The sequence below is a fragment of the Trichomonas vaginalis genome, chromosome V (genome assembly GCF_026262505.1).
Source record: "Trichomonas vaginalis G3 chromosome V, whole genome shotgun sequence".
NCBI classification, from domain to species: Eukaryota; Parabasalia; order Trichomonadida; family Trichomonadidae; genus Trichomonas; species Trichomonas vaginalis.
In genome coordinates, this window is record NC_067207.1 from 10,608,885 (window position 1) to 10,633,540 (window position 24,656).

General features: G+C 31.6%; 9 protein-coding genes and 1 pseudogene across 10 annotated transcripts, besides 11 other annotated features; 7 read left to right on the plus strand and 3 right to left on the minus strand.

The window, feature by feature from the left end:
* The first annotated feature begins 3,724 nt into the window (after positions 1-3,724).
* Positions 3,725-3,760: a mobile genetic element.
* Positions 3,725-3,760: a terminal%2Cinverted (terminal inverted repeat of Banshee-A3 transposon ID:TVAGG3_0313170).
* Positions 3,761-4,934: 1,174 nt separating this feature from the next.
* Positions 4,935-4,972: a mobile genetic element.
* Positions 4,935-4,972: a terminal%2Cinverted (terminal inverted repeat of Banshee-A3 transposon ID:TVAGG3_0313180).
* A 1,288-nt stretch (positions 4,973-6,260) lies between these two features.
* Positions 6,261-7,403: a mobile genetic element.
* A 1,306-nt stretch (positions 7,404-8,709) lies between these two features.
* Positions 8,710-8,747: a mobile genetic element.
* Positions 8,710-8,747: a terminal%2Cinverted (terminal inverted repeat of Banshee-A3 transposon ID:TVAGG3_0313200).
* A 1,177-nt stretch (positions 8,748-9,924) lies between these two features.
* Positions 9,925-9,961: a mobile genetic element.
* Positions 9,925-9,961: a terminal%2Cinverted (terminal inverted repeat of Banshee-A3 transposon ID:TVAGG3_0313210).
* Positions 9,962-12,824: 2,863 nt separating this feature from the next.
* TVAGG3_0313220 (uncharacterized protein) lies at positions 12,825-13,414 on the plus strand (the record flags this gene model as incomplete). The annotated part of the gene is made up of 1 exon (XM_051229920.1): positions 12,825-13,414. A coding segment is annotated over one exon (590 nt), but the record flags the coding sequence as incomplete, so codon positions are not given.
* A 753-nt stretch (positions 13,415-14,167) lies between these two features.
* Positions 14,168-14,371: a terminal%2Cinverted (terminal inverted repeat of Maverick-1A transposon ID:TVAGG3_0313230).
* Positions 14,168-24,656: part of a mobile genetic element that runs on past the window's edge.
* On the minus strand, positions 14,372-14,698 carry TVAGG3_0313240 (uncharacterized protein; the record flags this gene model as incomplete). The annotated part of the gene is made up of 1 exon (XM_001282495.1): positions 14,372-14,698. One exon carries the CDS (start codon positions 14,696-14,698, stop codon positions 14,372-14,374), a length of 327 nt encoding a protein of 108 aa, XP_001282496.1.
* On the minus strand, positions 14,854-15,381 carry TVAGG3_0313250 (protein of unknown function, DUF4107 family; the record flags this gene model as incomplete). The annotated part of the gene is made up of 1 exon (XM_051229921.1): positions 14,854-15,381. One exon carries the CDS (start codon positions 15,379-15,381, stop codon positions 14,854-14,856), a length of 528 nt encoding a protein of 175 aa, XP_051099651.1.
* Positions 17,816-18,430, plus strand: TVAGG3_0313260 (uncharacterized protein; the record flags this gene model as incomplete). The annotated part of the gene is made up of 1 exon (XM_051229922.1): positions 17,816-18,430. One exon carries the CDS (start codon positions 17,816-17,818, stop codon positions 18,428-18,430), a length of 615 nt encoding a protein of 204 aa, XP_051099652.1.
* Positions 18,683-19,108, minus strand: TVAGG3_0313270 (uncharacterized protein; the record flags this gene model as incomplete). The annotated part of the gene is made up of 1 exon (XM_051229923.1): positions 18,683-19,108. One exon carries the CDS (start codon positions 19,106-19,108, stop codon positions 18,683-18,685), a length of 426 nt encoding a protein of 141 aa, XP_051099653.1.
* Positions 19,465-19,635, plus strand: TVAGG3_0313280 (organellar and viral DNA polymerase type B; the record flags this gene model as incomplete). The annotated part of the gene is made up of 1 exon (XM_051229924.1): positions 19,465-19,635. A coding segment is annotated over one exon (171 nt), but the record flags the coding sequence as incomplete, so codon positions are not given.
* Positions 19,786-22,209, plus strand: TVAGG3_0313290 (organellar and viral DNA polymerase type B; the record flags this gene model as incomplete). The annotated part of the gene is made up of 1 exon (XM_051229925.1): positions 19,786-22,209. The coding sequence occupies one exon, from the start codon at positions 19,786-19,788 to the stop codon at positions 22,207-22,209; it is 2,424 nt and encodes an 807-aa protein (XP_051099655.1).
* On the plus strand, positions 22,391-22,737 carry TVAGG3_0313300 (integrase core domain containing protein family; the record flags this gene model as incomplete). Its single annotated transcript, XM_051229926.1, has 1 exon — positions 22,391-22,737. A coding segment is annotated over one exon (347 nt), but the record flags the coding sequence as incomplete, so codon positions are not given.
* TVAGG3_0313310 lies at positions 22,925-23,477 on the plus strand (annotated as a pseudogene). The gene has a single exon. A coding segment is annotated over exon 1 (553 nt).
* TVAGG3_0313320 (organellar and viral DNA polymerase type B) lies at positions 23,731-24,342 on the plus strand (the record flags this gene model as incomplete). Its single annotated transcript, XM_051229927.1, has 1 exon — positions 23,731-24,342. The coding sequence occupies one exon, from the start codon at positions 23,731-23,733 to the stop codon at positions 24,340-24,342; it is 612 nt and encodes a 203-aa protein (XP_051099657.1).

Below are 24,656 nucleotides of genomic sequence, written 5' to 3' on the forward strand. Positions count from 1 at the left end.
ATAATGCAAATAAGTCCTCGATTTGATCGTCATGGCCGACTTCTTCCATAATTTGCCTGGATTGCATCTATTCCAATGCAAAAATGGCATTGTTCACGTAATTCCTCATCTGTATATGGATATAATTCCCTGAATCTGAGGAATACTGGGAGTGAAGATGATTTTGAAAGCAAAAGTTCCTTCCATGCTGCAATATATCTTACCAAAGACTCGAAATAGAGTTGGCTTTTGATGGCAACATAAGTTTCTGTCTTGCCAACAAATATTCTGAGGGTTGTTGGCAATACAACATAAAGGCAAATTGAAGTGTCTCCGCATAGTATCGTCGGCTCTTTGAGTTTGGAAAATTTAAATTATAAACATGTTATTAATGATAACACACGTTAATTTATCTGCAAACGGAGGGTACTAAATAATGGGGTATAATCATCTAATAATATTTCGCTTAAACTCAAGGATTCATCACCATTTGTTTCATCTTCATCTTGATCATCAGAATCATCTTCATTGTCATTGAGAGTTTCAAGATCTGCCTTTTCGCTTCTTGTTCTAATTCGTCGCATGTCCATCTTGTATTTTTCTTTGTTCATTATTTTTTCATTTGCAGAGATCTTTGATAGCTTAGAGCACGGTTTTTGGAAGCTGCAATCATTGATTTAATAGTATCTCTTTGTAATAGTTTTGATTGATTGGACTTGTTTGATAATCTGCGATATTATTATAAATAACACCAGGAAGTTTTTCTTTAATAAGCTTTTCAAGCTTCTTAAATGTGGCAATATCTACACATGATAAATTAATTTCTATCTTCTCACTTTTCATAATGATTTGTGGGAAAATGATTAAGTGGCCGAACACTTAAAGCATTTCTTTTCGTTTTATATCAAAACAGATTTAGATAGCTTAAAACAATATAGTTTACTCATAAATACACTTGATAATTCACTTCTTCAATTTTCATAATCTTATATCCTGACCTATATCCTCTTATAAACCATATTTCTACTGAGATCTTCTTAAAGCATCTTTTTATCCCTATCTACGCCTCGAAACCCATATTTTCCGGCGGAATATGAATCTTCGGGTCTCCTGATTCGATTTCTGCAGTCAGATCGTAAAAATACCACTACATAGCCTGATAATCTCAATTTAAGTTCCTTAATTTTTTTGAAAAAAAAAATTAAAATCCCTTATCAAACATCATGCTCATTTTTACGAATTTCATTTTTCCTTTAAGTTTAAAATATACGCTTTTTAGCATGTTTATAATACATTTTCAATTTACATTTACATTTTTATTTTTGAATTGTTTATTTATATTTCCGTTTGAACAATAATATTTATTGAAAATTGTGAGAGAAACGGATATAATAAAAAAACACCATACAACAAAATTCACTTTTTTCATACTTACGCGGATCACTCCTTTTCGGCCCAATATGCCGGAAAGTGAATTTTGTTGTATGGTGTTTTTTTATTATATCCGTTTCTCTCACAATTTTCAATAAATATTATTGTTCAAACGGAAATATAAATAAACAATTCAAAAATAAAAATGTAAATGTAAATTTTGTTGTATGGTGTTTTTTTATTATATCCGTTTCTCTCACAATTTTCAATAAATATTATTGTTCAAACGGAAATATAAATAAACAATTCAAAAATAAAAATGTAAATGTAAATTGAAAATGTATTATAAACATGCTAAAAAGCGTATATTTTAAACTTAAAGGAAAAATGAAATTCGTAAAAATGAGCATGATGTTTGATAAGGGAGTTTTAATTTTTTTTTTCAAAAAAATTAAGGAACTTAAATTGAGATTATCAGGCTATGTAGTGGTATTTTTACGATCTGACTGCAGAAATCGAATCAGCGAGACCCGAAGATTCATATTCCGCCGGAAAAATAGGGTTTCGAGGCGTAGATAGGGATAAAAAGATGCTTTTAGAAGATCTCAGTAGAAATATGGTTTATAAGAGGATATAGGTCAGGATATAAGATTATGAAAATTGAAGAAGTGAATTATCAAGATGTATTTATGAGTAAACTATATTGTTTTAAGCTATCTAAATCTGTTTTGATATAAATTAAAGCGTATACTTATGCAAAATGCGAAATTTAAATTAATATTTTTTTTGCTATTTGGACACAAAGCTAACAATCCATCCAATAAATGACGTTATACCTAGCGAGATGAAGCATTTTAACATGAAAGACAAAAATCTGATTACTTGTGTTGAAAGTTTCTGTATTTCGTCTTCTTCAAACACAGCGTTCAGATGCAGAAGAAAATGCAGCCGTAATGACGCAAAAAGACACTAAAATAAATTGGAGAATTTCTGTAAAGTTTTTACTGAGCTTTGTTATTGAACCGAATTTGTTGCTGAGTGACAGGATATTAAATCTACGACATTCATGAGTAATTGTTATCAATTTGTCAATAAATTATGTTGAAGATGGTTTAAATGTCTTCGAAGGCATGAAATTAGATCCTAAATCTGTTTGAGTTAATAAAAGAGAACAAATGTTGAAAGAGTTGTCATATTGCCTACAAATTTTCAAACATTTGCATTGAGACAATGTGAAAAAATGATGTCCAAAATACCTTTACTAAAATATTTTTAATTTGAATTATAACAAGGAAAAACAATAATGGCAGAATAAGAAAAAAAAACAAAGATGTTATGATTTGAACAGTTGCCTTTTAGATTCAAAAAGAGCATAGTGTTCCTATCCACTACACTACCTTCCTTTCCTATAAAAAGCTGAATAATTAGTATTTAATGAATTCTCCAGCTTGGGGATTTGCAGCTTTTCCAAAATCTGTTATGATAGTTCTATATAGCAATTGATATATAATATGTTTTTATAAATCAAATAATTTTTTAGTCCAGATGAATTTTTACAATTTCAAAGTCTTTCCATTCTACTAACACTCTTCACATCCATATTCTTTACCATATATGTAATATAACGCCTTATTTTAATTCCCATGTTTACGATTTATTTGTCGAAAAAACTGTCTTGCCCATAACATCTCGGAAAAATTTTCGACTTTTTGAATGGGCCGTTTTCAAGATCTCAAAAACTGTGGGATATTTTTTACAAAGCTAATCGACATTTATTTACCACATATATGTACTATACAATGCACCTGGTTTCATCGAATTTTTACCGTCAGTTTTCTCGTGAGACTACCTTGTTTATTCAAATATAAAACAAAGATGAAGTAATTACAGTTATCATAAACTTTATGAATAACTCTGTAATTGGTTCAGATTTTCGTAAAAATATTTTTATTAATATCGATAAGAATACGTTTACCTACTATCACAACATATCGATAAACAAGAGTAGAGTGATTTTTATCATCGAAACTTTTTTAAAAGCTGTAAGCTGGAAGGAAAAATCTTGTTTTTTCTGAGTTAGTTGTAGAACTATTGATGCACGGAGTATCATTGTGATGTAGAAGGATGTCAATGTACTGACTGAAGGATATGAAGTGAATTGAATTTCATTGCATTTCAATTTGATCAAAATTTGTTGAAATGACATGAATGTTCAACATCTGTATCACTCTCTTTCACTCCTTCCCTATTCTTTCGGAACGAAGCTAGCTCAGCTTTCGCTGAGCGAATTGACACTTTATGATCCTAAACGTACATGCTCTCAAATTATCGAAAAAATTATACCACCTAAACTAGTATATTTTTATTTTAAATGTAATAACAGAAATTCATCAAAAGTGACAGCTCTCAATTTTTTACATTTGTAAATTCTAAATTGAATGAGAAAAATGAAATAATACTAAGCATAATACAATATTCTAGATTTAATTATAATTAGGAAAAAGTTGGTTTTGAGAGTACTTTTCAAGGCATATAGAAGAATCTTCTGAAAAATAATATCACATAAACTCATATTATTTTCTAATATATAACTATTTTATATAAAAATCAAATTCAATGATCTTAAAAGCGAAGGATAAACCTCAAAATTTACGAATAAATGAGTGGGAATATAATGCTTATCTATCATAAAACCATATGAAATATCAATTTTTGCTTTACGCCTAATTTTTGACGACAATTAGCAAAAAATGTTAAATTTTAACACTCAGTCCATTTGAATATGAAAAAATAAATTGACTTTGATTAAATGTTTTTATTTATCATGCAATTCTTCTTGCGCACCAAAAGATTTGAATAAAAGTTCAAAAAATAAGATAGCTTAAAAAATAATATACGGTAGTGTTTACTAATAGATGAATAGTATATAAATTCTATTAAAATGGATTTGATCCAAAAAAATATAAAACCAAAAATAATTGTTATAATTTAAATGAAGAAGTAATTTAAAACGATTTTATTTATGATCAAATTTTATATATTTTTTTGGATCAAATCCATTTTAATAGAATTTATATACTATTCATCTATTAGTAAACACTACCGTATATTATTTTTTAAGCTATCTTATTTTTTGAACTTTTATTCAAATCTTTGGTGCAAGAAGAATTGCATGATAAAAAAAACATTTAATCAAAGTCAATTTTATTTTTCATATTCAAATGGACTGAGTGTTAACATTTAACATTTTTGCTAATTGTCGTCAAAAAATTAGGCGTAAAGCAAAAATTGATATTTCATATGGTTTTATGATAGATAAGCATTATATTCCCACTCATTATATTCGTAAATTTTGAGGTTTATCCTTCGCTTTTAAGATCATTGAATTTGATTTTTATATAAAATAGTTATATATTAGAAAATAATATGAGTTTATGTGATATTATTTTTCAGAAGATTTTGTGTTCTTCTTCAAAATTTTATTTTTTTATTAAAAAGAATCTTTACAAAATATACATTTACTTTAATTAATATTTAAAAAACGTGCTCTATCAAAAGTTCCAAAAATTCAATATTTTAGCTTTTCTGAGGTGTCACTTTTGATGAATTTCTGTTTACAACATAAATATGATATTATCCTTAGAATCCACACTAGAATATATTTTAAATCAACTTTTAAAAAGTTCGAATCCTGCGCGTCTCACTTTTTAAATTTTCGAAAAGGAAAATTATATTCTCCTAAAATGAAAACAATTTTCCGAATTGACATCCTTATGGTGAGTTAACATACGCAACAGTTTTGGAAAAAGTTCCATATTCTTATCAAAATGTTACAATTTTCAAACAAATTTCAAGAAATACTCTCAAAAAAGCATTCAAAGAAATCGGTGGTACACCAAAAATTAAAAGTGGTCCTCCACAAGAGGAATTAACTCCAGAGTCTCATCACACTTTTCAATGCTCGATTTTTAAAAACTGTTTAAAAATGGAGCTTATATTGAAATAGTGTAGAGACTAAAAATTACCACAGACTATTTCAGAGATTGAGTTGCCACTCAATCCTCTGAAAAGTCTGAGGTAATTTGCAAAATTAATTTTGAAGGTTCAGAATTCTTATGAAAATTACAAATGTGGGGTTCAAAAATTGTATTGGACTCTCAATATGAATCCAAAACAATTCAAATCAGTTACAATGCAGTTATTAAGGCAGCAAAATTTCTGGGAATTTACAAAGAAAAAGATAAAAGTAATCCAAAAGCATATTATGTGGATTATGAAGCAATTCTTCCAAATACAATCTGGCATGTGGATATTCATTTTTTGAAAGAACCAGAAACTTTACCGGTTTATGGAATAATTGATGACAAAAGTCGTTATTTGTTAGCATTGAAATTGCTTCGTAACAAAAGTTCAACAGAAACTTCAAAAGTGGCAATTGCAACAGTTCAAAAATATGAGCACCTTTCTGTTTCTGGTCAGATAACGGTAAAGAAAATGAGGGAGAGTTCACAAAATTTTTGAGTACTTATGACATTCAAATCAGAAAATCAGCTCCATACATGCCACGTCAAAATGGCAAAATTGAACGCCTCTGGCCATCACTGGACAAAAATGCTCCAAAGTCTTCAGAGTTTGAGAGCATCAATCAGAATTGGAAGAATTCAGGCAAAAATACAATGACATGCCACATGGCGCTCATCCAAAAATTGGAGTTCGACCATACACTCCAAGAGAGGTTTACAACAAATTTTAGAAATGGACCAAGGATGATAAACCGCTCTGGAAAAAATGTGTTAATAAGCAGTGGGAAGTTGAAGAGATTCCAAACTATTGAAATATTCTATATTTTTTTTCAAAAATTCTCATTCAATTTGAATTTGGTTTTCAAAATTATGAATAAACATAAAAATTTTTCTTTGATATACACCATTCTGAACATACTAAAAGAACTTTTGACATTGCCAAGATGTTCGTTAGACGCTGTCATATAAACCATATTCTTGACATATGTTTATACGAAATCGTACAATGACCTTTCATCTAAACACTCAAGTCGCTTTCTTCTATGAACAGTTCATATACCCTCTTGTTTGCTTCTAACAATGTTTGTCTTCTTCGGTAATGTGGAATTTGTCTTGGATTGAACTTAGACAATATCTAATGTCATAAAAATATGAGAACAAGTGGTTGTAAAATCAAGTCAACAGTTTCTGCTAATTCGTCAAAATTCTGTATCTGTGCATATGAGATCTGACGTTCTGACAACTACATATCTGCTGTCAGAAACTTTCTAACTTCATGCGGAACAGCATTGTTTGAAACCATAAATGAAGTTTGCAATATTTGCACAAACTCTTGGTCTTGTATACTTCTTTCAACAACTCCAACTTTGTCTGTTATAAGACTCTTCAAAGCATCTGAGTTCAAAACTTTTGTTGTATCTTATACTTTGAAGTTCATGCAAACTATAAGTTTCATATTCTCTATTGAGGAGTTTTAACTTGCCCAGATGTTTCTTAAGTTTTCATAGTTCGGATTCGAATAACCTTTCTAACAGTTTGCACAAAATATCTGTAAAGAAAGTATTCTTACCTGTTCCTGTGTTTCCAATTTAATGAGAAGCGGTTTCATTTCTAGCACTTGGATGTTGTAAGATGTTTGCAAACAACATTAGAATACTATAACCTTTTCGTTTCCATTGCATATAATTTTTGACATGTCTAACCACAGCTTCTATAATATTTCTTTCCATTCTACTGTTTCATATTTATATCATGAAAGTAGATATAGAGTTTTGAGAGGTGTATGAACTTTTATACCTGCGAACTGAAAAATCTTCTAGACTTGACAATAAGATATCCCAAGCATCTAACATCTTCATGCCAACTTGTACGACTTTATATTTCTTAAGTTCTGTTACATTCTTGTTCAGACACTGATGTTGCTCTTGGTTGTAAAGACAACATCCCATTCTTCTTACATAACATGGGCAGAGTCAACATAATGACTAGAACGTTCAATCTCGATGCTTGTGTGTGTATAGTATCTAAATGCCAATTTGCTAAGCTTGGAAGTATCTCTAATGTTTATTCATAATTTTGAAAACCAAATTCAAATTTGAATGAGAATTTTTGAAAAAAATATAGAATATTTCAATAGTTTGGAATCTCTTCAACTTCCCACTGCTTATTAACACATTTTTTCCAGAGCGGTTTATCATCCTTGGTCCATTTCTTAAATTTGTTGTAAACCTCTCTTGGAGTGTATGGTCGAACTCCAATTTTTGGATGAGCGCCATGTGGCATGTCATTGTATTTTTGCCTGAATTCTTCCAATTCCTGATTGATGCTCTCAAATTCTGAAGACTTTGGAGCATTTTTGTCCAGTGATGGCCAGAGGCGTTCAATTTTGCCATTTTGACGTGGCATGTATGGAGCTGATTTTCTGATTTGAATGTCATAAGTACTCAAAAATTTTGTGAACTCTCCCTCATTTTCTTTACCGTTATCTGACCAGAAACAGAAAGGTGCTCCATATTTTTGAACTGTTGCAATTGCCACTTTTGAAGTTTCTGTTGAACTTTTGTTACGAAGCAATTTCAATGCTAACAAATAACGACTTTTGTCATCAATTATTCCATAAACCGGTAAAGTTTCTGGTTCTTTCAAAAAATGAATATCCACATGCCAGATTGTATTTGGAAGAATTGCTTCATAATCCACATAATATGCTTTTGGATTACTTTTATCTTTTTCTTTGTAAATTCCCAGAAATTTTGCTGCCTTAATAACTGCATTGTAACTGATTTGAAATTGTTTTGGATTCATATTGAGAGTCCAATACAATTTTTGAACCCCACATTTGTAATTTTCATAAGAATTCTGAACCTTCAAAATTAAATTTTGCAAATTACCTCAGACTTTTCAGAGGATTGAGTGGCAACTCAATCCTCTGAAATAGTCTGTGGTAATTTTTAGTCTCTACACTATTTCAATATAAGCTCCATTTTTAAACAGTTTTTAAAAATCGAGCATTGAAAAGTGTGATGAGACTCTGGAGTTAATTCCTCTTGTGGAGGACCACTTTTAATTTTTGGTGTACCACCGATTTCTTTGAATGCTTTTTTGAGAGTATTTCTTGAAATTTGTTTGAAAATTGTAACATTTTGATAAGAATATGGAACTTTTTCAAAACTGTTGCGTATGTTAACTCACCATAAGGATGTCAATTCGGAAAATTGTTTTCATTTTAGGAGAATATAATTTTCCTTTTCGAAAATTTAAAAAGTGAGACGCGCAGGATTCGAACTTTTTAAAAGTTGATTTAAATATATTCTAGTGTGGATTCTAAGGATAATATTGTTGTAAACAGAAATTCATCAAAAGTGACACCTCAGAAAAGCTAAAATATTGAATTTTTGGAACTTTTGATAGAGCACGTTTTTAAATATTAATTAAAGTAAATGTATATTTTGTAAAGATTCTTTTTAATAAAAAAATAAAATTTTGAAGAAGAACACAAAATCTTCTGAAAAATAATATCACATAAACTCATATTATTTTCTAATATATAAATATTTTATATAAAAATCAAATTCAATGATCTTAAAAGCGAAGGATAAACCTCAAAATTTACGAATATAATGAGTGGGAATATAATGCTTATCTATCATAAAACCATATGAAATATCAATTTTTGCTTTACGCCTAATTTTTGACGACAATTAGCAAAAATGTTAAATGTTAACACTCAGTCCATTTGAATATGAAAAATAAAATTGACTTTGATTAAAGGTTTTTATTTATCATGCAATTCTTCTTGCGACCAAAGATTTGAATAAAAGTTCAAAAAATAAGATAGCTTAAAAAATAATATACGGTAGTGTTTACTAATAGATGAATAGTATATAAATTCTATTAAAATGGATTTGATCCAAAAAAATATATAAAATTTGATCATAAATAAAATCGTTTTAAATTACTTCTTCATTTAAATTATAACAATTATTTTTGGTTTTATATTTTTTTGGATCAAATCCATTTTAATAGAATTTATATACTATTCATCTATTAGTAAACACTACCGTATATTATTTTTTAAGCTATCTTATTTTTTGAACTTTTATTCAAATCTTTGGTCGCAAGAAGAATTGCATGATAAATAAAAACATTTAATCAAAGTCAATTTTATTTTTCATATTCAAATGGACTGAGTGTTAACATTTAACATTTTTTGCTAATTGTCGTCAAAAATTAGGCGTAAAGCAAAAATTGATATTTCATATGGTTTTATGATAGATAAGCATTATATTCCCACTCATTATATTCGTAAATTTTGAGGTTTATCCTTCGCTTTTAAGATCATTGAATTTGATTTTTATATAAAATAGTTATATATTAGAAAATAATATGAGTTTATGTGATATTATTTTTCAGAAGATTTCATTCTATATGCCTATGAAAAGTACTCTCAAAACCAACTTTTTCCTAATTATAATTAAATCTAGAATATTGTATTATGCTTAGTATTATTTCATTTTTCTCATTCAATTTAGAATTTACAAATGTCAAAAAATTGAGAGCTGTCACTTTTGATGAATTTCTGTTTATTACATTTAAAATAAGAATATACTAGTTTAGGTGGTATAATTTTTTCGATAAATTTGAGAGCATGTACGTTTAGGACATCAAAAGTGTCAATTCGCTCAGCGAAAGCTGAGCTAGCTTCGTTCTCGAAAGAATAGGGAAGGAGTGAAAGAGAGTGATACAGATGTTGACACATTCATGTCATTTCAACAAATTTTGATCAAATTGAAATGCAATGAAATTCAATTCACTTCATATCCTTCAGTCAGTACATTGACATCCTTCTACATCACAATGATAACTCGTGCATCAATAGTTCTACAACTAACTCAGAAAAAACAAGATTTTTCCTTCCAGCTTACAGCTTTTAAAAAGTTTCGATGATAAAAATCACTCTACTCTTGTTTATCGATATGTTGTGATAGTAGGTAAACGTATTCTTATCGATATTAATAAAAATATTTTTACGAAAATCTGAACCAATTACAGAGTTATTCATAAAGTTTATGATAACTGTAATTACTTCATCTTTGTTTTATATTTGAATAAACAAAGGTAGTCTCACGAGAAAACTGACGGTAAAAATTCGATGAAACCAGGTGCATTGTATAGTACATATATGTGGTAAATAAATGTCGATTAGCTTTGTAAAAAATATCCCACAGTTTTTGAGATCTTGAAAACGGCCATTCAAAAAGTCGAAAATTTTTCCGAGATGTTAATGGGCAAGACAGTTTTTCGACAAATAAATCGTAAACATGGGAATTAAAATAAGGCGTTATATTACATATATGGTAAAGAATATGGATGTGAAGAGTGTTAGTAGAATGGAAAGACTTTGAAATTGTAAAAAATTCATCTGGACTAAAAAATTATTTGATTATAAAAAACATATTATATATCAATTGCTATATAGAACTATCATAACAGATTTTGGAAAAGCTGCAAATCCCCAAGCTGGAGAATTCATTAAATACTAATTATTCAGCTTTTTATAGGAAAGGAAGGTAGTGTAGTGGATAGGAACACTATGCTCTTTTTGAATCTAAAAGGCAACTGTTCAAATCATAACATCTTTGTTTTTTTTTCTTATTCTGCCATTATTGTTTTTCCTTGTTATGATTCAAATTAAAAATATTTTAGTAAAGGTATTTTGGACATCATTTTTTCACATTGTCTCAATGCAAATGTTTGAAAATTTTGTAGGCAATATGACAACTCTTTCAACATTTGTTCTCTTTTATTAACTCAAACAGATTTAGGATCTAATTTCATGCCTTCGAAGACATTTAAACCATCTTCAACATAATTTATTGACAAATTGATAACAATTACTCATGAATGTCGTAGATTTAATATCCTGTCACTCAGCAACAAATTCGGGTTCAATAACAAAGCTCAGTAAAAACTTTACAGAAATTCTCCAATTTATTTTAGTGTCTTTTTGCGTCATTACGGCTGCATTTTCTTCTGCATCTGAACGCTGTGTTTGGAAGAAGACGAAATACAGAAACTTTCAACACAAGTAATCAGATTTTCTTGTCTTTCATGTTAAAATGCTTCATCTCGCTAGGTATACGTCATTTATTGGATGGATTGTTAGCTTTGTGTCCAAATAGCAAAAAAAAGTATTAATTTAAATTTCGCATTTTGCATAAGTATACGCTTTAATTTATATCAAAACAGATTTAGATAGCTTAAAACAATATAGTTTACTCATAAATACATCTTGATAATTCACTTCTTCAATTTTCATAATCTTATATCCTGACCTATATCCTCTTATAAACCATATTTCTACTGAGATCTTCTTAAAGCATCTTTTTATCCCTATCTACGCCTCGAAACCCTATTTTTCCGGCGGAATATGAATCTTCGGGTCTCGCTGATTCGATTTCTGCAGTCAGATCGTAAAAATACCCACTACATAGCCTGATAATCTCAATTTAAGTTCCTTAATTTTTTTGAAAAAAAAATTAAAACTCCCTTATCAAACATCATGCTCATTTTTACGAATTTCATTTTTCCTTTAAGTTTAAAATATACGCTTTTTAGCATGTTTATAATACATTTTCAATTTACTTTTTAGAATTGTTTATTTATATTTTGAACAATAATATTTATGAAAATTTATATAATTTACATTTACATTTTTTATTTTTGAATTGTTTATTTATATTTCCGTTTGAACAATAATATTTATTGAAAATTGTGAGAGAAACGGATATAATAAAAAACACCATACAACAAAATTCACTTTCCGGCATATTGGGCCGAAAAGGAGTGATCCGCGTAAGTATGAAAAAAAGTGAATTTTGTTGTATGGTGTTTTTTTATTATATCCGTTTCTCTCACAATTTTCAATAAATATTATTGTTCAAACGGAAATATAAATAAACAATTCAAAAATAAAAATGTAAATGTAAATTGAAAATGTATTATAAACATGCTAAAAAGCGTATATTTTAAACTTAAAGGAAAAATGAAATTCGTAAAAATGAGCATGATGTTTGATAAGGGAGTTTTAATTTTTTTTTTCAAAAAAATTAAGGAACTTAAATTGAGATTATCAGGCTATGTAGTGGTATTTTTACGATCTGACTGCAGAAATCGAATCAGCGAGACCCGAAGATTCATATTCCGCCGGAAAAATAGGGTTTCGAGGCGTAGATAGGGATAAAAAGATGCTTTAAGAAGATCTCAGTAGAAATATGGTTTATAAGAGGATATAGGTCAGGATATAAGATTATGAAAATTGAAGAAGTGAATTATCAAGATGTATTTATGAGTAAACTATATTGTTTTAAGCTATCTAAATCTGTTTTGATATAAAACGAAAAAGAAATGCTTTAAGTGTTCGGCCACTTAATCATTTTCCCACAAATCATTATGAACAGTGAGAAGATAGAAATTAATTTATCATGTGTAGATATTGCCACATTTAAGAAGCTTGAAAAGCTTATTAAAGAAAAACTTCCTGGTGTTATTTATAATAATATCGCAGATTATCAAACAAGTCCCAATCAATCAAAACTATTACAAGAGAATACTATTAAATCAATGATTGCAGCTTCCAAAAACCGTGCTCTAAGCTATCAAAGATCTCTGCAAATGAAAAAAATCAATGAACAAAGAAAAATACAAGATGGAACTGCAGACGAATTAGAACAAGAAGCAGAAAAGGCAGATCTTGAAACTCTCAATGACAATGAAGATGATTCTGATGATCAAGATGAAGATGAAACAAATGGTGATGAATCCTTGAGTTTAAGCGAAATATTATTAGATGATTATACCCCATTATTTAAGTACCCTCCGTTTGCAGATAAATTAACGTGTGTTATCATTAATAACATGTTATATAATTTAAATTTTCCAAACTCAAAGAGCCGACGATACTATGCGGAGACACTTCAATTTGCCTTTATGTTGTATTGCCAACAACCCTCAGAATATTTGTTGGCAAGACAGAAACTTATGTTGCCATCAAAAGCAACTCTATTTCGAGTCTTTGGTAAAGATATTGCAGCATGGAAGGAACTTTTGCTTTCAAAATCATCTTCACTCCCAGTATTCCTCAGATTCAGGGAATTATATCCATATACAGATGAGGAATTACGTGAACAATGCCATTTTTGCATTGGAATAGATGCAATCACAGGCAAATTATGGAAGAAGTCCGGCCATGACGATCAAATCGAGGACTTATTTGCATTATATTTGATGCCATTAGATTGCAAAGGTCCATCAATATGTTTGCATATAATACAACATACAAATGGTCTTGCATCTGGAATTATGAGTGAAATCTTGGATTACATTGCTACAGTTCAGAAAACACTGAATGTTCCAGTTTTTACAACTGATGGTGACAAATCTTACGATTTTGTTTATCAGATATTCTTTCACCATTGGTACAGCCTAGTTACTGGCTTTGATGGATTAGTAGAAGTCCTTAAAAGTGCAAAATTCCAAGATCTTAAGATTATCTTCATCGCGGACGTCGTTCATATAGGCAAAAACCTCAGAACGTTATTAATTTTCCCCAATAAGTTAATCTTTTTGCAACCTTATGATCCAACGCTGCACGTCGATATTACAAAAATTAGATTATTTTCCAAACTTGGAGATGCAATTAACAACTGTGATAAGTCTACCACACTCAATGACAAATATCCTGTAACAATCTTTAACGTTCAAACTGTCAAGGATATGCTAGATAATAATTGCAATTAATATACATATCATGCGTACTGAGGCACTGCGCGCCTCCTTACCCATTATATGTGAATTTGACACTTTACGAAACCGTTAACGTATATTTTACAACACAAACGACAACACTAACTTAACCTTAAATATTTACAAAGCCACCAACCACTTCACCTCACTAACGTTTTCACAAACGACTTCACTACTGTAAAAAATAAACGTTCTCACTTACAAAAGTATTGCAACTCTTCCCATTGCTGTGCTTCACACAATACTTCATATTCTTCAGTATCGCTGCTGTCGCTCCAATCGTCAGAGTCAAAGTCACTGTCAAAATAAATGTTAGTAAGTTTTGACAAAGCTAATGAAACACGTTTACCGTTTGTATCGTATGCTTGTATAAACTTTCCATTCTTCATTCCTTCATAAACGCTCAAACTAACTTTACCCTTTCTCCCTCGTATCTGATAGAATGTATTTTCACGAGGAACGAAGAACAAATTCTTGAACTCATGACCGTTGTAGTTTGTTATCTCAATAGTTTTCGTCATTTATATAAAAATAAACTTAAAAATAATTTTAAAAATAAAATAAAAATTAATGATATCACCACCCTCACACGTATGAAAACATAGCACAAAAATAAATTTAGGTGAAGTGGTGAGATCTCACCTCTTTTTTCACCTCTTTTTTCACCCTGTTGAATTCATTGCTTTATAACTCTCTTCCTTGGTTTCTTTTTAGTTGCTTTCTTCACGTCTGTCTCCAACTTGACTGTCTTTCTTCTTCGTCCATAATGATACCAATTACTTCCACCAGTCAATGGGTCAAATGGTCGTTCATAAGGGTTTCCATACATTCCATAAGGTCCGTATGGATAAACCGCTGGTGGAGAAGAAACATTTTCTTTAGTTCCATCGACTCTATTTAAATGCATTGTTTCACCTTTCATCTGGTCATTAAAGTCTTTTGCGTGTTTTGCAAACTCATCGTCCTTTCCTAAAGCATTTTCTGACTCAGTCGCAACCAAATTGGATGCTTTATTTATGAGCCCTATTTTATTTAATCTTAACTTCTTTGCAACCCAGCCTCCAATCTTTCCTTTATTTGCATCTAATGTCTTTGAAACCCTTCCTCCACTCATTTTATTTACTGCGTCATAAGCTCCAAGTGCTTTTGCTCCAAATGCTAATGCTTTTGTTCCCATTGCGCCTAAAGCTGCCCAAGCTACCATTTACACCATATTAAAATCATCTCTCTTCAATATTATCTCATAAAAGTTCTCGTTACTGGAGAAAGTCAATGAAACATAAGCGTTCTCACGGGCTTCGCCCTCACCGCTTTGCGGTCTATCTAACTTCTTTCTTATATCATCTATACGCTTCAAAATGTCTGAACAATTGCTAACATCTTCTACAACAGTTATTTCATCATGAATGACCTTCAAGAACAAGCTCATTTAATATGCTATTAAAATCATTTCAATAATGAGTCCATCCTTTCCATCTTTAGGTAGCACAACATCTTTCATTGAAGAAGGTTCGACAAGTCTTATGTTAAACTTACTGACAAAGTTTGTTATACTATAATGCTTCGGCGGCGAATACATATAGTTTGAAAGACATAATATAGATTCTTCAGCAAATTCACTTATACTGGATTTTATAACAATGTTCTCACGAGACCAAATGCCACCAATTGACAATCTTGTAAGCAATCCTGCTGAACCTTCAACTGTAAACGTCGATGGTAACATTCCACGAAGGTCATCTATTGACATCTTTGAGTCACTGAATTTAAAGATTTTCTTAAAGCAATCGTCATTATCTAACCATGCAATAGCTTTGAAGTTTTCATTCGAATAGACATCTGCTTCATTAAATGTAAATCCTGACTTCTTTGCAGAGACGACTTTAAAATCTATTGAGTTTGTTTCAAAATTATATGCTATGGTAACTTCTGAAGGTAATGGATGTCCTTCCGCAGTAAGTTGTTCTCTCACTACCGTTTGAAGCTTTGTGTTAAAAACTTTCATGTCATCTCCTGTGTCTAGGTTCACATACACAGCAACAGGGAAACTATCTTGCTTCTTTGTTTCATCATTATATCTCAAAACATTAAAGTTCTTCAATAATATTGTTCTTCCTGCTGGAATACTTCGAACCTGTCTGATTTCAATAGCTTTCTCACCTCCTACATACTCTACCCAGTGTCTTGGATATTCATAAGTATACTGACTTTCTTGAATTTTGGTTGGTTTCATCATAACGTGTTCATAGTATATCTTTATACTCTTGTCAGTTAGACTCGGTGCTATGTTCTGAATATTTCTGACTTGCATTTTTAATGGAGATAAAATGAAGCATTTAATACATGATGTAGATGAAGACATGAATGAAACTACAGACAAACTTAACTCTTCTCTTATTCTTCCTTTCAGCAAAGATTATGAATTCTGTTCAAATGGTGTGTATTTCTATTGTGGAAAGATGGGTTCAGGTAAGACATTTAACCTCATTCGTCATATACTCATAACAGAACGTTTAGGAAATGACTCATATTATGACCAAATCATTATATCAGCAACTTCAGACTCTATGGACTCAACAGCGAAAACATTTATGTCAAAAGTTCAAGCCTCTGTCGTTAAAGTTCCAGACAGTGAACTCATTGAATTTCTTCAACGTTACATTCGACGTAAGAGGAAATATTATGCCATCGTAGAGTTCATACAGCCAGGAATGCAAAAGACTTCTGAGGAGATGGAAAGAATTATTGACAAACGCCACTTACGTCAGTACTCAGGAGTATACAATATGAAACGACTTACAAACTACATTCTGTCAAAACTTTCAAAATACCCCTTCAAAAAATATCCATCAAACACTTTATTAGTTTGTGACGACTTCGCCGGAAAAGGTTTAGTGTCAAAACCAGACTCACCATTAGCTAACATCATAACTAAAGTCAGACATTACCATTTAACTGTAGCAATACTTATGCAAACATGGAGGCTTTTAGCTTTAAACATAAAACGTCTCATAACTGACTTCGTTATCTTTCAAGGTTTCTCACGCTATGATATTGAACTCATTTGGAAACAGTCAGGTATAACATTACCTTTTGAAGAAATTTGGGAAGCATATAAGTCTCTCATCTCTCCTCGTTCATACCTTGAGATTCATATCATGACTAATACCATTAAAGTCAAAAATATTCCATGGGAACGACCAACATTGTTTTAAAGTTTAACCTTCAATTGACTGATGGTAAACAAATTCCATGCATCTCTGTCGCCATTTCTGTTAATATTTTTGCTGTCATTCATATCATCCACTTCCCCATCCGTTAGCTTTTGAGGATATGCGTTAGAATAGTTGTTCTTAAATGAAGGCTTTTCACCTTTGAGAGCATAAACTCTATAACTTTCTGCATACTTTATGTTTGAACCTCCTGAGCCATCATTGACATAAATTTTTATAGGCTTCCACCCTTTGTTCATGTTCCTGCTTCTTCCCTTAGCTCTTTTGTTCAGTAGTTCTACATCTTTATACACAGCACCTGTCTCAGTGAATTCAACAATATTTTCATTCGTTAGCTTTACATTCAAACCCTTGTCGAGTATATTGTTCATTTCATACATATAAAAGGTTTTTATTCTATATGAAATGAGAAGCAAATCCATCTTAGCTGGTGCCGTTAATGTTCCAATTGAACCAACATCAAATGTTGACTCACGAACGACAAACAATATTGTCATAAAGAACTATAGTTCAGAGTGTTTGAAAGAAAAAGAACCAGAACTTAAGTCGGTGAATTTAAACTCAGCTTCAAACGCTAACGCTACATCAGATGTTAAGTTAGAGTATCCACCACTGGACCAAATTCTTTCAAGAGAAGCCAACGACAACCCTTACACAAATGTTCAAACAAATCCTTCAGATAACGTAGACCATTACCTTCTTCAGTTATACCAAACAATTTTACTCAAAGACGATAAGAAGCTTTTGACAAATCTTATAAGCAAGAACCAAATAATTCTAACAAAGGAGGACCTTGAAAATGTTATATCACGAATAACAGGAAAGCAATGTGTCATTGACTATCTCGACCCTGAAATCGAATGCTGTGGTCAAACTCCACTATTCATGAAAATAGGTAACATCCGCATCATTGAAACACCAGGAACTATAGGAGTTGAGTTTAAGTATAAATATTCGAATGAATATACAAAACTTTCAACAGAATATAAGCTTTGTTTGAAATATGTTTTAGTAAATTAAAGCAGTCAGGACCTTCGGTCTTGGCGCTTTGCGCCGTCAGTCAAAAATTTCAAGTTAGCAATTTGTAATATCTATCCAAAACTTCTTCAACAGTATCGAACTCATCTTCATAATGCAAACCTAATCTTATTGACTTGGTGCAGTTTTCACTAACACAATATTTTTCTGTTCTCTTGACTGACATAACTAACTCATTTGTTTCATCAAACAGCAACAACCAAAGTTCATGACCTAATACATAACATTCATACTTTATATTTTTAGCTCTGAGTTCTCTTGTAAGCTGTTGCATTTAATATTTTCTAAAAAGTCAACTTCAACAGTCATTCGCACTGGTGCCTTCAGTTCTACAGGCTCTCCTTGAAAGTCAACAAGTCTGAATTGCATGTCTTTCAAATTATGAGGACTAATGCGAACCCATTTACCTAAATGAGTTGCTATGACAGGAACGTTTGGAATGAACATTGAATTGACTGCATAACAGAAGGATTTATATTCTACTGAACCTTTACTATTAACTCCTGAAATGCCTGTGACATTAGCTATTTTAGACTCAATGTATAAACAATTACCATAACATACGTATGGAACAGATTTCATCTCAATCGTTTTGTCAACACTTTTCAAAGGAAATGTCATATGGTATGCTCCCAGAAGCAATTGAACTCTATGACTCATTCGTGTTATCTTAAACTCCTTCGCATAACTGAACTTCAATGTTCCCTCAGAAGAGAGTTCGACATCTATGTTGTCAATAGTTTCTTCATTTATGAGAGTATCTATGACTCCAGCAATTTTATCTATTCTGTACTCGGCTCTGTTAGGAAATGTTATAACACTTCTTTTGTCATCTATTTCAATCTCTATGAAATCTGTTTCATCTATTATGACAAAAGTTGCGATAGTATTGAAGTCAACAACTCTGAAAGCAAGTGCTTCATTCTGAAGACCTAAGTTTGTTTGTAGTTTTACTGTCCCGTATTCATTCGGGTCTGTACTTTGTAAATAGAACAACATTTTATTCTCATTAAAATATGACTATTGCTGCATATGCGTATGAAACAAATGAAGCAAGAAGAGCACATGAACTAGTAAATGAAAACTCAACTTTAACAGTGGAAGGTAACAATTTAGTCATTGACGATGGAAAAACTAAAAAAGTCATTGATTTCGATACTTTTAACACTTATGACCCATTCATTACAACAAGTAAAGTTCCTATCATAAATGATGGAACGGTGCAATATATAAATTCTACAGTAGATGCCTCATTAGTGAAAGTATTAAATGTTCTCATTGAATTGTTAAAGAGCTTTCGATTTGACGACAACATTAAATGCCTAAAGAATTTAGTCATGAATGAGAAACAAATTCTTGGCGTTGCTGGTAGCAGTAATGATGTACACCTTATGACATTAGAATATTATAACGAACATAAAGATGAACTGAAAGGAGAGAAGGGTGACACTGGACCTCAAGGACCACAAGGAATACAAGGACCTCAAGGCGAAAACGGTTTGGATGGTGAAGATGGAAAGGATGGAAAAACTGCTAAATCATGGATATGGAACCTTATAAATACTGGTTTAACAGCTGCTTCATATGGAGTTCTTCAATACCAAATCGGAAAGATATGGGCAGTACTTGGTGAAGAAGTTTTAGATGACGTTAAAAATGCTTTGAACTTCATTTCAAATGGTTCGGATACTATTAAAACTTTATCTGGTTGGATGCAAGAAACAAGGAGTCAAATAGATACTGTAAGACGTATAGCAAACAATGCACGTACGGGATTGGATACTTTACGAGAAGCACAAAATACACTAAAGGAAGCAAATGATATTCTTGGCTCAGTATCAGACATGCATGAAGATTGGCTTAAAGGTATTGACAAATCTTTAAAAAATCACAGTCAGTCTATTGCTGACTACAAGAAAAGTATAGATTTTTTACATAGTGCTATGGACGTACATGATGGAAGCATAAGGAACTTACTTAATGCTAACAATAACTTACCAGGAACTATTAAAGCATTTATAAAGTCCTTTGTAAAACCTGGTGCTCTAACATTTAGGTCTTTGAGAGCAAGAGCATTGAAGTCAAGAGATGCAGAAACTCCAACAGAACCTACAGAAGGAACTGAAACAACAGAAACTCCAGAAGAACCACTAAAACCAACAGCTAATGAAATATTGTTCAAATATTTTCCAAGGTACTCTGTTCTCATTGCATACATTCAAGAAATACTTAAGAAAGCAGACTTGACTTTAGGAGATGATGAAAGTTCTGTATATCTTTCGTTCCAGTTTCAAATAGCAGAACTTTTGAGACAGATATGCTTAATGTATGACAACATCTCTGATTTCACAAGATATGATGACGACCATGACCCCGAACACGGTGAAGAAGAAGAAGTTTTACAAACATCCATTAAGACAGGAAAGATTTTAACTCAAAGTCTCATTATTGACACCAAAGATGGCGAAGTGGACGTTCTTCAAGAGCTGAAGAAAAATACTTCTTCGGGAGGTGGTGGTAGGCATGAACTTGAAATAAATGAGATAGAAGAGAAATTAGCCGAAAAAGCAGATAAAAACCATGTTCATTATATAAGTTCAGACGAACAGATTATAACGGACTACCACGGATATTTAACACAGGATGAACAAATAAGCACTGAAGATGTTAATGAAAGAAGATATAAATTCATTCGTGCTAAAGGTTATGACATACACTGTACTGTACAGTATGACACAGGTAAAGCACCAGAAGCATTTGGTTATAACAATGAAATTTATGCTTCATACTTCTTTGTTAACGGTGTATTAGTTGAACCAAGATTTACTTTGAGAGTTAAGTCAAAAATAACGTTTGAAGATGCTATTAAAAGTAAAGCTGACAAAGTTGAACTTGAAGCAACGAACAAAGTTTTGAAATCTCATAAACACAATATCTCCGATATAAATGAACTTCAAACTTCTTTAGACAGTAAAGCAGACAAAAACCATACACATGAATCCTTCACTACTGTTAGAGCAGACGACATAATATTGAACTATACCCTTGGTTCAAGTGCACCTTTAGAGAATCCAAGTACAAGCGTAAAAGATACTCTTAATAGTTTAAATAACAAATGTATGAACATTGAAGGTCATGTCAGAAACTTTGAAGCATATGAACTACCCGCAATGTTAGACAAGAAAGCTGACAAGAACCATACACATAAATCCTTCTCAACTGTTGCTATAGAAAGTATTGAAGGAACTGGTGGGGATGCATTACATTATAAACCTCCTAACTTTCCACAAGGTTTAACATCGAATGAAAACATAACAACGAAGAAAGACATTAACTGTAAAAATGTTTATGTCACGGATGATGAAAATAATGTTAAATTCACTGCTCAAGATTTATATGATAAGAAAGCTGACAAAACAGAGCTTCAAACATTAAAGACTGAAATACTTCAAACATTATATCCTACAGGCTCTATTTATACGTCAATGAACTCAACAAATCCAGCAACAGTTCTGGGTTTTGGTACATGGAAGCAGATTGTAGACAAATTCTTATATTGTACTAATAATTCAAAACAAGCCGGTGGTTCAAAGAAAATTAAAGAAGCAAACCTTCCACCGCACACTCATACAGGAACGACAAACTTTTCTGGCGACCATAGCCACTCATTAAGAGACCACCCATTATACAACTCAGACTATGAAGCTGGCAATGATGTTTTATCTCCATCTTATAACAATTCAGCAAAAAAGACTTTTTGACAAACTGAACCAGGAGGAAATCATGTCCATACTTTCACAACAAATCCAACAGGCTTGGGTAAAGATTACATGCCACCATTTGTGACTGTATTCGCATGGTACCGCGTTCATTGAATGTGCTTGAGCCCAGACCTTTGGGTCAAGGCTTACCGTCTTGAATAAAATCTTTAACTTTACATAAATGAGCTTGAAAGAAGTATTCGAACAACATCCATGGAGGTCATTTAAGAAGTTCAATGAAGCTGCAAAGAGTTGGGGATTTACTAACAGAGCTGAAGTGAAAAGGTTCTTTGACAAAAATGTTGTACATCAAACAAAAATAAACCCTTACGACTACTTTTTACCAATTTACTCCAACACTCCTGACGCATACCAATTTGACACTCTCATTCAAAGCAGAAAAGGAGGACATAAACCATTCCTCATCTTCATTAATGTTAACACTCGCAAAGCATATGCATATCCAATGAAAAATAAAGGAACTCGTGAAGTGTTAAGAGTTTTACAAAAGTTTGTAGCAGAACATAGCCCAAGTACTTTAACATCAGACCAAGACAGTGCATACCTCAGCAATGAAATCACAGATTTTCTCATTAAGCATAACATAACTCACTACACTACTGAAGACCATAACCATAACATACTCGGCATCATAAACCGCTTCATAAGAACGCTCAGAGATTTAAACCAAGAGCGAGACTTTACCGAAGAAACAATGAAACATTTTCTCGAAGTATATAATTCCTCAACACACTCTACAACAGGACATACACCAAATTCAATGACACAACAACAAGAAGAAAGTATATATACAAAAGAAACGAAGTCAAACACAAAATATCAGAAATTCAACACAATTTACCCTCATTCCTGGTACAAAAGTTCTTGTAGTTCTTGACGACAAACCGTTGACAAAGAAACGTTTAAGGTTAAGTCGAAATTATTATATCGTAGACTCTACGCAAGGTAATGGATATCTTATAAAAGCTGCTGACGACTCCATTGCTTTTTATCCTCGTCATAAATTAGTTGAAAGTAGTAATGGCAAACTTGCTGAAACCATTGACGAAGCAAAGCGAGGAGTGGTTATTGAAATACTTGGCTATAACACAAACGATGACACTTATAAAGTAAGATATGAAGGAGGCATTGAAGATGTTATACCATCTAAGAACTTGAGAGAGTCGAAGCCAACACATCGGGGACCATTAGAGCGGGAGTACTGGAAAGACAAAAATATGCCAGAAAGAATAAGAAAATTCTTATGAACTAAATATATTTTATCGTTAATGTTTACGTTAATGTTTCGTTAATGTTTTCATGAATGTTTTCAGTGTCACTACGTCACCATGTCACCAGGTTAATTAACTTCTTTAAAAAATGATGACAACATGACATTTAGACAACAGTCCCGATTAGAGCGGGAGTACTGGAAAGACAAAAATAATGAATTTCATTAGTTAGAAAAATAACGCTAATTTTTTTCTAAGAAAAATTTTTATTTTGTATGTAAAGACAGTAATGTCAAACATTGAGTTTGAAACAGTTAGAAAGATAGACAATGACACCAAAGTGGTTAGAATTGGTGATTTAAACGTAAGATACTGTAAGAAATACAACAAATATTCTTTGTCAGACATTATATCTCCATCTGGAAAGAAAACAAACGACTGGGTTAGAAATGCTTCAACTCAGAAAATTTTGACAAGAAATCCTGAGCTTATGATATCGGTAAGATTCTATGGAACTACAGCATATCTCATTGACAAAAGTCTTATACCAATAATTCTTCTATGGATTGACCCAGTTGTTGGATATAACTTCATAACTTATGGTTCATTCGATACGGAACGTTGCAGTGAAGGCTTACTTTACATCGTTCAGAAACCGAAGGACTTCAATACAAAGAGATATAAGATAGGAAGAACATATAATATAACTCAAAGATATGACAGTACAGTCAATAGAGTCAAGGTTGTGTTTGTTAATGATATGAGAGCTGCTGAAACAGAACTGCTTGAAGTTTTTGAGAAAATGTATGGTGCTCCCACGAAAGGTAAAGAAACGTTTGAAGTAGATGAGATAGATAAAGCTATAAAATTATTTGACGAAGTTGCTGAAAAATACATGTAAAGCGTTTATTTTTGGTCTTTTGTGAAAGTCAGAAAATAACGCTAATTTTTTCTAACAAAATTTTTTATCTTGTATGTAAAGACAGTAATGTCAACATCAGAGAACACAACAATTGCTATCGTTCATGAAGCCATAAATGAAGAATACGAGTACATACAGTATAACAAACAGTTACGTCTCATTCGTTCGGTCAAAGACGATATGTACCAGATGCAAAGTATAATGAACGCTCTTCGTTCTACAAAGCAAGCATATCATTGGTTTGAAGCCAACAGAAAAGAACTTTTAGAAGAATTTCCTCATATGATTGCTTC